At 48.9% G+C, this 15648-nt stretch overlaps 1 protein-coding gene across 1 annotated transcript; it reads right to left on the reverse strand.

The window, feature by feature from the left end:
• Positions 1 to 773: 773 nt before the first annotated feature.
• On the reverse strand, positions 774 to 15399 carry LOC122946516 (neurofilament heavy polypeptide-like). Its single transcript, XM_044306205.1, has 9 exons — positions 15247 to 15399; positions 14372 to 14482; positions 12135 to 12362; positions 11888 to 12007; positions 11670 to 11759; positions 11438 to 11572; positions 8983 to 9135; positions 6767 to 6885; positions 774 to 3640 (listed from the first exon to the last, which is right to left on the reverse strand). Exons 1-8 carry the CDS (start codon positions 15391 to 15393, stop codon positions 6802 to 6804), a joined length of 1068 nt encoding a protein of 355 aa, XP_044162140.1. The 5' UTR covers positions 15394 to 15399; the 3' UTR covers positions 774 to 3640; positions 6767 to 6801.
• Positions 15400 to 15648: the final 249 nt, after the last annotated feature.

The following is a 15648-nucleotide window of genomic DNA, read 5'->3' on the forward strand; positions in this document are numbered from 1 at the left end:
CTCTCCCCGGCTCCGTTCTCGTTCTCCTCCACTTTCTCCGCTCCGTTGACCATGATCTGACAACAAACAAGAACGGGATCTGCTGCCGACAACATGCAAACTATATGAAGACCCAACAGTCTCATCCATCACCCACAGTTTGCAAAGTCTGAAAGGTCTGTTCGAGTTATGGGATATTTTAATCTTCCTGAATACAAGATGACTCTGGTGGCTGGGAGGCAGGCTGTGGCCCTTGCATGCTTCCTATTTGGCCCTGGCTCCTCTCTTCAAAGTCTATATAGCAAAATGTCTTCTCTTTGCAGCCCACCAGGTAATCTTTGTGGGGGTCTGGTGTGTCTTGGTGCAGCATCAGCCCTCTGAGATGGGTTTTGCCTCTACCTACATTTATGGGACACCATTACCTGTAAAGAGGACGCGGGTTATTTGGTAAAATGGTATTAAAGTGATGAGTGATAACCCGAAGCGAGGAGACGGCCGACCATTCATGTGTGACAAAGCAGCGCCACCTAGAGGCCACTGTGAGGAAGTCCTCAGCCAGGAGCAGATTCTCTACTGAACTCACTATATCATAAGGAGGGGCAACAGAACTGTGCAGACGCTGAACCAGCAGGGAATGCAGGAAGATTTCAGCTCTAAAGTCTGCAGAATTGTGAATGCAGCACTGAACCACAGATATCATAGACTTTCATGTCCTTGGGGGGGCGTCTCCTTCGTGGAGCAAGACTTTGTTTGGGCGGAGATGATCCGAACACAATGATTCCACAAGAAAGAGGAAAAATTAACTTGACATTTTATTTTTGTAAAACAGATTACAAGACACTACACTTTACTGAAAAGCACAGAACAGAAAGTGAAGAAGTTTTCTTTTTAGCCTGACACATGGGGTCATTTACAAACGAAGGAAGACCACGGTGTCCAGTGCAGTAATTCATACAGAGCCATGTATATTATATAGAGCACATGTATCGCCGCCTCCTAGAGCCGCTGTCCACCCAGGAGGACTTCTTACATCAGATTTAATGCCTCTTTTTACTAAAATGTGTTCAATACAGTAAAATTGTATACAATCTAGATTAGATGCCACCATAGTAATCCAATCAAGAAAGATCTACAACCGTCACCCTCTTCTGCAGTCTAACGTATTGACCGCAACGTTCGTACCTGCTTCTGTTCAGTGCAGTCTCAATGGGGGTCATTTCCAAAATAAAGAAAGAAATGGAGCAGATCGGATTTTGGAGAAGTGGTAAAGCAATGGTGAAAAGCCTTGGAGCAGATTTACTGGCAGACTGGCTTTTCATACACTAGTTTTAGTTAAAAGTCTGCCATAAATTATAGGTGAGGGTCTGGGAAACTCAAATGGCTGGATAAACTGTAGATAAATTATACTGCAATGCTTTTTGGCATGGAGACGACCCCAAAACACAACGTACAGCACTTTATAACAGAACGCACAGAAGCCTTGAGCCAGTGAATGCACTGTATCTTACTTCATCTAAAATAAAAAATCACTGATGCCCATCCATTAAAATCATTCCTCTGCTGACCCCTAAAGGAGCCGTTTACCTCTGGGGACCTTTCAGGCAGTCCCCCCAGTGTGGCCGGAATCATACTTAACTGATCCCCGAGTCCACAACATGGCAAAGGAGCTGGAACCCATCAGCGGGGATCAGGTAAGCCTGCCCAAAAAGCCCCTTGGGGTGAACAACCAACCCCTCCTTTGAAGAGGTTGTCTAGTTTTTTTTATATTACTGGCCTATGTTCAGGATAGGCTAATCAATAATATCGGATAGTCAGCATCCAAAACCCTGCTCCACCACCGATCAGCTGTTGCCTATTAGCTCTAGAAATCAGTGCCGCTACTACAAGGCTCCATCCAATAACTTTAATGGAGGCAGCGCGGCAGTAACCAGGTCCATGCAGCTCTCCAAGGAAACAGCTGATCAGTGGGGGTGCAGGGTGTCAGAGCCTCGCCAATCAGATATTGATGGCCTATCCTAAGGACAGACCATCAGTCTTAAAATTCTGGACAACCCCTCTAAAATCATTGTGTTCTCTTTACGTTACATTAAAACCCACTGTTGGCTCCAGCCAGTCACTAACTCAATAGCTGACCCTAAAATGCGCTGTGTTCCCATTCATTTACACTAAGAACCTCTGGGGCCTCCAGCCAGTCAGTAATTCATTAGCCGACCCTGAAACGCGTTGTTCCTATTCATTTACAGTAGGACCCCCTGGGGCCTGTAGCCCGTCTATAATGCATTAGCTGATCCTAAAATGCATTGTGTTCCTTATTCAATTACACTAAGAACTGCTGAGGCCTCCAGCCAGTCAGCAATTCATTAGTTTATCCTGAAACGCATCGTGTTCCTATTCCTTTACAGTAAGAGCTGCTGGAGCTTGTAGCTGGTCTACAATTTATTAGCTGGCCATGAAACGCGTTTTGTCCCTATTAATTTACAATTAGAAGCACTGGGGCCTCCAGCCAGTCTTTAATTTATTAGTTGACCCCAAAACGCATCGTCTTCCTATTTATTTACACTAAAAACCACTGGGCTGTTCTTTAGTAAATCCTGAAACGCACTCGGCCTCATTTCACCTACAATAAAAACTACTCATGCCACATCCACTCCACTATCCTTTGAAAGATTGCAAAATGCGTTGTGTCCCATTTCCTTTACATTAAAACTACTAAAATGTTATTTGGCGGACCCTGAAACGCAGTGTCTACCACCTCGCCTACAATTAAAATAAAGAAATAAAAATTTGGTGCTTCTGTCCACACAAGGAAGCTCTGCTGGACCCCCCCGAAATGCGTTGAGATCCATCGTATGTACACTAAAAACCGTTGGAGCCTCCAGCCACTTGGATGTGCTTTGCCTGACCTTCTCTCAAGACTTGCATTCCGTTACAGCAGGCATGCTCAACCGGCGGCCCTCCAGCTGTTGTAAAACTACAACTCCCACAATGCCCTGCTGTAGGCTCTTCAGGCATGCTGGGAGGTGTAGTTTTGCAACAGCTGGAGGGCCGCACGTTGAGCATGCCTGCTTTACAGGATCTCAGCTTTGCATGGTTTCCAATTTTTAGGGTCCTAGCACTCTGGATTTATTTTAAAAAACTGGGCCCCGTTCTGTCCACCCCTTCGTCAGTGTGCGGCTCGTATCCGTACCAGGCAGGGTGCATGTGCTGCATCGTCAGGCCCCTGAATTACTGCATCCGACCTGTATTTTGTGCTGTTCTTCAGGTTGTAAATGGGCCCGAGCGTCCTCAGAACAGAACATGGAAGAAGTGGAGCTCATTTAGTCACCGGAAGGAAGGAAAGAAAGAAGAAAAAATAAAAATAATAAAATAAAAGGACCATCTTGACTAAATTAGAGAGAATATGGCAAGGAAGGGGGAAGAAAGCAGAACTCTACCTGGTTACAATTCACATTGGTAGAAACAATTTTTCGGCAGCCTATTACAGGAAAGCAACGTTAACCAAAAGGATATGTCAGGCTGCCCACACAAGGTAAAGAAAAAAACATCACTACACATCAAAATGTACATCCTTATACTGCCCCGTCACTACAAAAGACATTGCCCGGCCGCGTCGTCCGCATCTAAGGTCATGCTGCTGTGTCCCGGTCACCAGAATGTTTTCCTGTGGAGAAAGAGGAGGTGGTTTAGGTGAATGGCATCGAGGATGGAGGACGCTGGGATTTCTAGGCGGTTTTACTGTGGGTAATGGAGAGGTGTCCGCCTCTCCTCGGCTTTCTATAGGGGATGCAGAGATAGGACTAACCCCTAACTTCCCCATGCAAAAACCATTCTGGAGCATCTACTTTCACGACCCCATTCTGCATGTGGGGGAAACTTTGGGCACTTCGCTTCCTGGGCCAATCACAGACATTGCCTCCAGGTGCCAATCCAATTTAAACAAAAAAAAAAAAAAAAAAAACACACAACAACTTCTAGCCGGCACTATTGCTCAACTCAAAGGATATCCTGAGACTTGTGGTTCCACACAGTCCATGGGTTCTCAATAGAAGATACTGCAATACATCCAAAGTAGGAAGAAACGGCCCGGCCCTCGCCTTGGGACAAAGTCACATTCTTTTATTCGCTTCACAGTGGGTACTTATGGGTATAACTAGATACACACAAACCTGCCTGAACATTTCACTTCGGCAGACGCGTTCTCAGGGCCCGACGTGAAGCGGCCGTAGGGCGGTTTGTGTATCAAGTTATACCTGCGATAAGTATCCGCTGTGGAGCAAACAAAAGAATGTGAATTCGTACCAAGGCGAGGGCCGGGCAGTTTCTTCCCGTCTTGGATGTATTGCCTCCAGGTGTCTGCCGTGTATAACTGTGGGTGTCCAGCAGCTACACGTCTGAACCCCAAACCTCCACCCTATACGTACAGTGGTCGTCCTTATGGGGTTAGAGTTGTGCAAAGTTTACAGGGATTTTCTGGGTGTACAGTACTGATAACCTATCCATCGATATCTGATTTTGGGGGGGGTCTGACTCCTGACACCCCTGCTGATCAGCTGTTTGAAAAGGCTGCAGCCTCTTCCTAGGACAGAGACGTCACATTGCCGAGGTGCAGCTCAGACCCGTTCAAGTGAATGGCCCTAGGCTGCAATACCAAACACAGCCACTAGCCAGTGTCCGGCGCTGTGTTTGATACGCAGTTGGAGGCCGCTCACATCTCAGGCTTCTGCCTCAATACGTCGGATCTGCATATTTAAAAAGGAACCATACAGTATAAAAAACCCTCCGCTCAGAGGAAAAAAAACTATAGAAAATAACAGACTTGCAGTCTACAACATATGAGGCACACAGCACTGACTTGCATCAGGAGGGGAGAACATTTAGGCAGTCGCCCGTACAGTACCGGGTCAGGAGCGCTCTCTGGATCGGACCCTACTGATCATATCCGTCATAAGGTGACCTGGATGTATAGATCTGTCAGAGGAATTTCCTTCTAGTTTTATATAACCCAAACCTACCGCGTACAGAGGTATAACCCAAACCTACCGCGTACAAAATGTCCGACACTTATCCCCACTGCTGTGTCTAGTTTATGTTTAGAGCGGTATTGTAGCAGCATGCCGAAATCACCCCCCCCCCCCCCCCCCAACTGCAAAAGAATTGCTACGTGTCGACTTGACTGCCATAGATGTGACCGTCAGCATCAATGACCCCAGTGATCTATGACTTAACAAGCATTACGTCTTTGGGTCTGAAAGACTTTCCAGTGCTGAAGATCTGCTCCATCATCAGGAAAACCTTATCGTTCAGGCTTCAAAATGAAATGGTTAAAAGTAGGGGTGCACTGAAATGAAAATTCTGGTCCGAAACTGAAAATTCAGGATGCCCTTGACCGAAACTGCCTTTTTGCCCAAATACTTTTAAAATACTTTTTTTTTTTAATGATATTTATAACAGTGCCATCCACAGACCCCCCCCCCCACCTCATAACAGTGCCATCCACAGACCCCCACCCACCCCATAACAGTGCCATCCACAGACCCCCACCCACCCCATAACAGTGCCATCCACAGACCCCCCCCCCCCCCCCCATTGCCGCTCCAGTACAGACTAGTTATAAAATGTGTACAATTAATAAGGATTCTATTCATGAGGCCCCTTCTGCAGTAGAACATTCAATATAGCCACATCCTACTCACAGGGCTGTTATCTTAATGCTGGCCGGCCGGGCAGAGGAGCGGCAGCGTCACGACTGACGTCACATGCCTGCGCCGCCTCCTTCATTCAGAAAGTAGGCCGGGCACATGACGTCAGTCGTGACGCTGCCGCTCGTCTGCCCGGCCGGCCAGCATTAAGATAACAGCCCTGTGAGTAGGATGTGGCTGTATTGAATGTTCTACTGCAGAGGGGGCCTCATGAATAGAATGCTTATTAATTGTACACATTTTATAACTACTGGAGCTGGGGGCCGGAGCACAGTGAATGCACCGGCCCCCAGCCCCTCCCCGCTGATACATCGCAGCCTGCGATGCTGGAGCATGGCAGGCTGCGATGTCAAAAGGTGGCGGAACGCCGTTCCGGTGCGTTCCGCCAGAAAAAAAGCCCTGTATATAACCAACCATATTTTCTGCCGATATGTACCAATATCGGCCGAAATGGATTAGGCCCATTTTCGGCCGCCGGAATTTCGGTGCACCCCTAGTTAAAAGGGAACCCACCATTCAGAACATTGGGACTGTTCTGTGGGCAGCGGGGTATAGAGCATGAGGAGCGGAGCAGAGGGATATACAGTTTTTATAGCAAAAGATGGAGTATAACTTGCCTTATTTCGAGTGCAGTGGGCGGTCCTATCAGCTATCTATACGCACAGTCATGGCGGGAAGGCTGTCAATCACTGGTAGGACCACCCACTGGACTCCTAAGCCCAGAACGAGGAGAGACGTAAATAATTACAGGAAACTGTTCCCACAAAACTATATAACAATCTGCTCAGCTCCTCCTGCTCTAGAGCCCGCTGCCTACAGATCAGACACCATAAATAAAAATGTAATTGCTTTTGGGAAAGGTTGGGGGGGGGGGGGGGGGGGGGGGGTCAGAAAAGTGTACACTATAGAAAACTAGTCCATCAGGGGTCAGCAACCTCTGGCACTTCAGCTACTGTGAAACTACAACTCCCACTTGCTACTTGTACTCCCATAGAAATGAAAAGAGGATTCTGAGAGTTGTAGTTTCAGGACGGCTGGAGGTTGCTGACCGTCGTGGTAGATGGTAGGGTAAGGAGAACAATGGTTACCAGTTCTTTGAAGACTTCTTCCCACAGCTGCTGGTTTATTCATCAGAGTCGTCGTTCTCCTCCTGCTCATCATCCTTCTCATTTTGATCGTCATCCTCCTCCTTCATGTTGGAGTCAAACTGAAAGTTTCAAATGTGAGACAAACCCAACAATAGTCAGAAACGCGTTTGTCCACATGGTCATGGATTACATGATCGCCGGCGGCACCGCGGTGCTCACATGATCGCCTCTCCTCCACTGGCTGGCAAATGCGTCCTTTTGCTACTCTTCTCTAGTTGTGTCCAGTATTGACTTGGAGCAGGCTTAACGTGCAGTCCAGTGCTCCAGACTAAAAAAACATACCAAGTAGCCATTGGCTCCTGAACTGAAAAATATAGGAGCCAAATAAAATTTTTAGTCGCCAAATCGATTAAACATTTTGGTATCGTGACAACGCTACGCCGATCAGATCAGCATAGGGTTGTTTTGATATCAAAATTTTGATTCGCTTTCGTCACCATAAAAAAGTATTGCGATACTCAATACCGCGCAAAACATAAAAAAAAGCTGCGTGCATTTCGCATTTTATGAAACATACGGCCCATAATAGAACAGTCCTATCCTATTTTTTGGGGTGACAAGGCGACTAAAAAAATGGCGAATGCTCACCGCATAGGAGATATTTTTTTAATAATTTAATAGTTTGGACAGCGCTGTGTAATATGTTTATTTATTAATTGTTTTTTATATCTTATATGTAAAATTGGGAAAGGGGGGGGGGGGATTTAAACTTAATATTTTAGGGTACTTTCACACTAGCGTTTTTCTTTTCCGGCATAGAGTTCCGTCCTAGGGGCTCTATACTGATCAGGCGTATCCCCATGCATTCTGAATGGAGAGTAATCCGTTCAGGATGCACCAGGACGTCTTCAGTTCAGTCATTTTGACTGATCAGGCAAAAGATAAAACCGCAGCATGCTATGCCTGAATGCCGGAGCCAGCATTTTTCCCTATAGGAATGTATTAGTGCCGGATCTAACATTCAAAATACCGGAATGCACCCGCACTAAATCCGGACCCATTCACTTCTATGGGGCTGCGTGAAAATCGCAAGCAAGTGCGGATGCGGTGTGATTTTCACGCATGGTTGCTAGGATGAAAGTCTATTCACCATTATTTTACCTTATAACATGGTTATAAGGGAAACTAATAGCATTCTTTACTACAGAATGCTTAGTAGAAGGTCAGTATAATAAGCATTGGTGGCGCAGTGCCCCCCCCCAAATATAATAAGCATTGGTGGCGCAGTGCCCCCCCCCCCAAATATAATAAACATTGGTGGCGCAGTGCCCCCCCCCCCAAATATAATAAACATTGGTGGCGCAGTGCCCCCCCCCCCAAATATAATAAACATTGGTGGCGCAGTGGGCAGTGCCAATGAGGGTTAAAAAATAAAAAAATAAAATTAACTCAGCTCCTCCAATTGATCGTTTCCTGTTCTTTCTTCAGGACCTGTGGTGAGATCACAGTGCTCATCACATGATCCATCACCATGGTAATGGACCATGTGATGAGCTCAGGGACGTCACCACAGGTCCTGAAGAAAGACCAGGAGACCTGCAGCTACGCGGAGGAGGAGAGTTAATTTTTTAACCCTTATTGGCACTTCCCACTGAGCCACCAATGTTTCTTATACAAATACAGGAGGCGGGTGCCGGAATCAAATAGCCGGCACCCGACCTTTGTGACAGGGAGCTGCGATCAGCGGCAGTTAACCCCTCAGGTACCGCACCTGAAGGGTTAACTCAACTGCAGCTGATCGCAGCTCCCTGTCAGAGGTCGGGTGCCGGCTATTTGATTCCGGCACCCGCCTCCTGTATTTGTATTACAGGTCAGTTTTCTTCATTGGTGGCGCAGTGGTCACAGCCCCTCCCCTCCTCTTCTTATTGGCGGAGGCAGCAGCACAGAGGGAGGGAGAGACTTTTCCTCCACTGCGCTGCTGAAAAGAACATTGGCGGCGGGGCAGAGAACTAGCAGCTCCTGTGCCCCGACGCTCTATTCAACTGCAGAGCTGCGGGTCTAGTCGCAAATGGCGACAAGACTAAAAAGTCTTGTCGCCATTTGTAAATTCTAAGTCGCATTGGCGACCATTTTGGTCGCCATCTGGAGCCCTGCAGTACCAGGCACAACCTACAACCAGGAGCGGCGCTAATGCTATCCCGCAAGTAGACTCTTACCAAATCACTTGGTGCTGCAGCACGGCTGCCGGTGCTCTTTGGTCTTCCTCTTGGACGCTTTGGGGTTAGGGGGGATTCTTCTTTATGGTGCAAACTAATCTTCTTTGGACGCCCCCGCTTTTTTATTTCATGGGTTTCCGATAAAACAGCTGGCTGATGAAGAATGATTTCATGGTTACGAATTCATGTAATAGTGGAATCCCGCCACCCACTGGGCCCTGCTGCTCGTGTCCTCCAGCAGAGTGGACTGCCCCCCACACGTATCCTCACCGTTATGTCTGACTAGGTACAAAATGCTGCATCCCCTCAGTGCACCCCGACAGGCGCCTGAGCAGTGTATAAGACCAGGTTCACATCTGCGCTGTGATCTCCAGCAGTGTCTCGGAAGAAGGACAGACTGCTGGAAAGTCACTGTATCTGGCGTACATGGCGGCTTTCAGATGGAAAAAAAAAAAAAAAAAAAAAAAAAGAAACACTACACACACTACCTTTAGTCTGGCTGAAAACCGCCATATATGCCAGTGAATGGGGATCCAGCAGTATTTGATACAGTGAACTCCGCCAGAGTTTGCAAAGCAGATGTGAACCAGCCCTAAAGCAGGCGCAGGAGCTGAAACAGCTCTATTCATGGCAGGTGCCCGCTGTGTAATATGGCCCGGCATTAAGAGCATCTGTCAGCAGTTTTGTCCCTATGACACCGGCTGACCCGTTACATGTGCGCTCGGCAGCTGAAGGCATCTGTGTTGGTCCCATGTTCCTATGTGCCCTCAATGCTGAGAAAAATTATGTTGTAATATATGCAAATGAGCCTCTAGGACACGGGTGTCAAACACAAGGCCCACGGGCCGAATCCGGCCCGCCAGACCGCGTCATGTGGCCCGCGTAGCCGCCGCCGGCCTTCACCTTTTAGTCTCGCTTTTTTTTTTTTTTTTTTGGACACAAGAAAGCCGCCTCTTCAGCGCATGCGCGGCAGCCTACAAGCCAGAGAACGTCTGCCCTCTAGCGGCGCCGGCCGTTCTACACAGGAAACCTCCACTTTACATGCATTCAGGAAACCTCCACTTGTTTTTATATTGAGCGCATGCCATCCTGTGATGTGACAGATCCAACGGCTGCCTGAACCCTTCTCTCCTGTACTGTAAGTACATATGATGTATGTGGGGGGGGAGGGTCTGCTTATTATTCTGCTTAAAAGTCTGATTATAATTAATTTGAGAATATAATTCCAGTAGGAAGGTTGCACACTGCTGGTATCATCCGCAAGAAAACTTTATTGGAGACTGCTCAGACGGAAGAACATGGTATTTGGTCTGAGCAGTCTCCAATAAAGTGTCTTGTGGACAATGTCAGCGATGTGTGACCCTCCTTTTCTGACTTGCATCATCTGCTACTGAAATGTGAGTGGGCTCTGCACCTGCCCTTCACAGCACTGCAATGGTTACATACCATGGCAGGTGGAGCGGTAAACTTTGGATATACTGACCACTTCCATGTCACTTTACAGTGGTATAGGGACCATAAACTACAATCAAATAACCCAAAAATATCCAAGAAAAGAAAAAGTTGATGCAGAGGGAAGGCAATTTCAGGAGAGATGGGAAAGTGAATACATGTTTGTGATTAATGGAGACAAGCCGGTATGTCTTATTTGCTATGAGGCAGTGATGAAGGAATACAACTTACGCCGGCACTTTGAGACCAAACATGGAGCCAAATTTGCTAACCTTAGCCACCAGGAAAAGCAACAAAAGGTCCAAGAATTAAAAGGTAGCCTGCATTCTCAACGGAATATTTTTGCAAAAATGACAGCAAAAAAATGATGCAGCAGTGAAAGCCAGCTATCTTGTGGCTGAAGAAATTGCGCGAGTAATAATTGAATGCAGTGACAATAATTTATGATAATAAAGAGTGGACACATAGTCCTACAGATACAACCGGCCCTTTGAGGGTGACCAAACTGCTGATGCGGCCCCCGATAAATTTGAGTTTGACACCCCTGCTCTAGGAGCAACGGGGGCGTCGCTGTTGCACCTAGCAGTGCTGCTTTCTGTGCAATTGCTGCGCCCTTTCCACTCCGATTGCCAGGGCCAGAAGTAATTATGTTTTCACTGCCTGGTCCTGTCGACCAAAGTGCAGAGGATGCAGCAGTTGCAGAGAGAGCAGAGCCTCTAGGTGCGCCATTTTGTCTGACCAGCTTATGTGTACGCGGAGCTCTCCCGCAGCCCCCCACTGCTGGATCGGTCTTGTATGCCTAACCCTTTTGTTCTTGAGAAGATCAGCCACCGCCGGAGGGGGTCGAGCAGCGGCTTTTTCCCATCTCCCACATTTGGCTGAGCAATTATGGGGGGGGGGGGGGGGGGGGGGGTGTTCGGGAGACATAGCCGTCGCGGTCCGTGCCTTCGTCCAGCAGAGACTGATCAGGGAGGGACAGTAACGCTGTGTCAGCATACCTCACCTTTTTAGCAGATCGCACTTTTTTTAAACTTCCCTTCGGCCGCCCCCGTCCTCGTTTTGGGGTCTCTCCTTCCTCCTTTACTGGCAGTTTCCGTGGTCTCCCTCTTCCCGCCTTTGGGAGTCCAGGTGATCGTTTCTGCGATTAAAACGACACGGGGAATATCTGAGCACTTTTCTGGAGAGACTATCCATGTGACACAGGAACAGAACCACCACCACAACACTCATCTCACCACGACGGCAGCCTTGGGTGGCTTCCTGTTTTTGCTTCCCTTTGGCCTTCCCCGTGATTTCTTTGGGATATCCTCAACGATGGGTTTTACCTGAAGACAACAACACCATGAAGCTAGACAGTCCTCCATCTGTCACTAAGGTGTACGCTGAAGCTACGGAGGTCTGGAAAAATCAAGCAGTGACGCTATCTACAGGACTCGCCCCGACACGGTCTCACCTTCACGCTTCCCTTTGGTCGCCCTCTGCCTCGGCTTGGGGTCTCCACTCCATTTTGAGTCTTCAGTTTATCTTTTTTGGGGGAAGATCCTGGAGATTTCCCCTCACGGACTGAATAGACCTGTGGAAGAAAAAGTAGAAGAGGCTTCACCAGGACATTCAGATTACGAGACCAGTATGGCGGGAGTGACCAAGAGAAGGCTGGGAATGCAGGTGTAATGGTCCAGGGGCGTGTGGACATCTCTCACCTTAGTCGGGGATACAGGGAAGGTCTTGTTCTTGCTCCCCTTCGGCCGCCCTCTTCCCTTATGTGGGGAGGCTGTGCTGCTGGGATATTTTTGGGGCATATTCTCTTTGTTCTGCGGGGTTTCCGTCAGGCTTTCCTTCTTTGATGGCGTCTGAGCAGGTGACTTCGGCACATTTTCTCGGTCGGTCAGAGTTTCGGGGAATTCTGACTGGTCTTCTCCATCGCTTTCCTTGGAAAACACAGTACAGAAATAAGTGAGGTGCGGCGCTCTGCCGCTTATCTTTTCAGCTGGTTTTTCTTCTCTCACCAAGGCTTCAGGAAATGATCGATCAGTGACCGGTCATAGCAATGGTGGGTGAAAAATGTGGTCCCGAATTATATCATCGCACTCAGTTCAGCGCCCGGGCTTTTTTGGTCGGGTATAGACATGGTCACCTGTGCCACTGCAGGCAATGACTGGCTTCAGCAGTGACGTTCCACTTAGTCACCTGCAGCCAATGACTGGTGGAGTTCCTATGTCCATACCTGACCGGAAGAAAACAACCCGGGGACCAGAAGATGGTGGAAGAGGACGCAGGACCGGAGCGGCAGGTAGCGGTTATTCCCATCTTAGACATTAGGGGCATATTGCCGAGGACTCGTCCCTATACTTAGAACGGAGCCCGTAAAGTCCTGGAGGGTGCACGGCAGTCCTTAATAATTTCCATGGGACTTCTGAAAATACCCAAGCGCTGGCTCAGCTATTTCTATCAGCCCCACAGAAATGAATGGAGCGGTGGCCTCGCTTGTGCAGTGCGCTTCCCATTCATTTCAATGGGACTTCAGAAAACTGCTGAGCGCGCCGCTCAGCTATTTTTGGCAGTCCCCTAGAAATGAATGGAGGGCGGCAGCGCAGTTGCAGCAACTGCTCCATTCATTTCTATGCGGCTTACGGAAACTTTGAAAGCTCCGTTCGCAAAACATTGGGGGCACATCCAATTTGTGTAAAAAAAAAAACAACGATCTGATACATTATGCAAATTAACCTGAGATGAGTCCAGTATGTGAGTTGAGACAGGGATAGGACTCATCTCATGGTAATTTGCATATGTATCAAATCGTTTTTTTACACAATAAAAGCACACAGAGCTATGGGGACTGAATATTGCGGATGTGCTGGCGGCCATCTAGCAGCCCATGTCCTCAGCTCTATACACAAAATCCAGGTGACAGGTTTCCTTTAAAAGGGTATTCCGGTTACATTAAGTTATCCCCTATCTGCAGTATTCCCGGAAGTTTCCCTAAATAGAAGAACTTGGATAAGCCCTTTAAATATCGATGAGCTATGCTCACTATAGGTCCCTCCTATCTGACTGCTGGAGGTCCGTCCCTCGGCCCTGCAGCGGCTGGGGCACCTTCTTTGTGAATTTCATATTAATGTCTCCTGGTCCACACACTGATGTCACATGCGGGTTCACCGTGGATCTCCCCCGATGCATTTAAAGGGACAACATCTGTGGTGAAAACCGGCAACAGCAATGGGCGTGCTGCCGATCTAAACATCCGCACCGCAGAAATATTTCAGTGCGGAAAACTTTGTTACAATCTCATCCACACGCCTGGCCCTGTAATCCCGTCTGATGTTCCTGTCTAAATAGGCAGGTAGTGTGTGGAGTAACCTCTACTCTTCAAGAGGTTCTGCAGCAGCTGAGATGTGTATTCTGAATCTCCTCACGAGTAAACTGGTGACAAGTATAAACGCTCCGTCCCTGCAGCCTGGTGCCTTCCTACGATTACAAAGTGTGACCTGTGGATCCACCTCCGGCCTGCGCTATATACTGTACCCCTGCGCCTCTGCGCTGTATACCGGACCTCTCCGCCTGCGCTATATACTGTACCCCTGCGCCGTATACCGTACCTCTCCGTCTGCACTGTATACTGTACTCCTGCACTTTATATACTGTACATCTCAGCCGGCGCTGTATACCCATACCTCTGCACCCACGCTGTATACCGGACCCCTGCCACTGCGCTGTATACCAAGCGATGGCACTATATGCCGGACGCCTGCACTGTACACCATACCTCTTTGTCTGCGCAGTAAGCCTTACCCCTGTACCTGCGCTGTAATGTACACACCTGTATACCGTACCCCTGTACCTGCACTGTATACCGTACCCCTGTGCTGTATAATGTACCCCTGCGCTGTAATGTACACACCTGTATACCGTACCTCTGCACCTGCGCTGTATACCGTACCTCTGCTGAATCATTCCGAGAGACGGCAAACACTTTGCGGCTCTTCAGCTTCTGTGGAGTCGTCCTCTTCCGCTTAGAGCTTGTGTTGGCTCTGCGAGAGCTCATGGTTACCTGCAGCAGGGAGACGACACGTTATACAGGGAAATACAGCCCCCGGACCCCCTCTCCCGTACAGCGCCATATTCCTCCGGGTCGGGGCTTTCTTCACATCTGTGTCAGTCACATGACCGGCAGCAGCTGCCAATGGAATCCACTGACTCCAGGTTTTTAAACGGACAGAATAGTCCAGTCTGAGAATCACACTCACCCGGTCCCTGCGTCACGGCTGCGTTCGGCGGTCCGCAGACTGTACATTTCCGTATGAACGGATCACATGCTCCTTGGGTGGGCATCACCCCTGATTACAGCAGTGCACGTGACCGCGTCCACAAGTAAAGACGCCTGTGCCGGCGATCGCTGAATGCAGCCATGACGCAGGAGCGGAGAGCATGCCGTCTATCAGATAATGGAGGGTCCGGGACCCCTGTAAGCGCAGCTTCCTGAGACCTGCCATTGCCTTCCTGAGCCTTCCCCTTGCCGTCAGTGAACAGACTCCACTCTGGGCATCCCAGAGACTAAAAACCTGGTCCCATGTGCTTGAAAGGGGCAGAGAGAGCACTAACAGCAAGCAGAGATCTTGAAATCCATGCTGAGCTGCGGTAGAAGTTTTCATTGCCCAGTGGACATGCCTCCTGAGCTTTGGAATCTGAAGCGGACAGGCATGTCGGCTGAAGGCGCCAATTTCGTTCATGTCGGCCGATCTGCATACAGGTTTGGCCCGTGAAGTCGACCCCTCAGCTGCAAACCCTGCCAGTGCCGGGCGTGCATGTACTCACTCCTCCTCCTGGAGCCGCCGCAGTGCTGGGATCTGCTGCTGGACCGTTTCTCACAGGTGTGCACAAAGCTTCTGCGCCTCCGTCCGGTCCCCTCCTCGTCACTTCCTCCAATTCACCAGCGTCTAGGAGAAGGCAGCCGCGGCCCATGCTCACCACGCCCCCCTCCCCGTCACGTGGCCCACAGAGCCTGCGGGTTGAACGTTGGTCGCCATTTTCCTGAAGACCGCCTCGCCATTACCTACTACGCATTCGCCACAAGTTAACAAAAAGTCTCCGTAGTTCAAACACTAGAGCGCCCTAGGATTTCCCCCGCCCACCGCGACGTTCTTCATTCTGATTGGTCACCCCTGTCACGTCTCTTTTGGAAGACTTGGCCAATCGCCACTCTTCCGCCGCCGGAGC

This window comes from Bufo gargarizans, chromosome 9 (assembly GCF_014858855.1).
Source record: "Bufo gargarizans isolate SCDJY-AF-19 chromosome 9, ASM1485885v1, whole genome shotgun sequence".
Taxonomy (NCBI): Eukaryota; Metazoa; Chordata; class Amphibia; order Anura; family Bufonidae; genus Bufo; species Bufo gargarizans.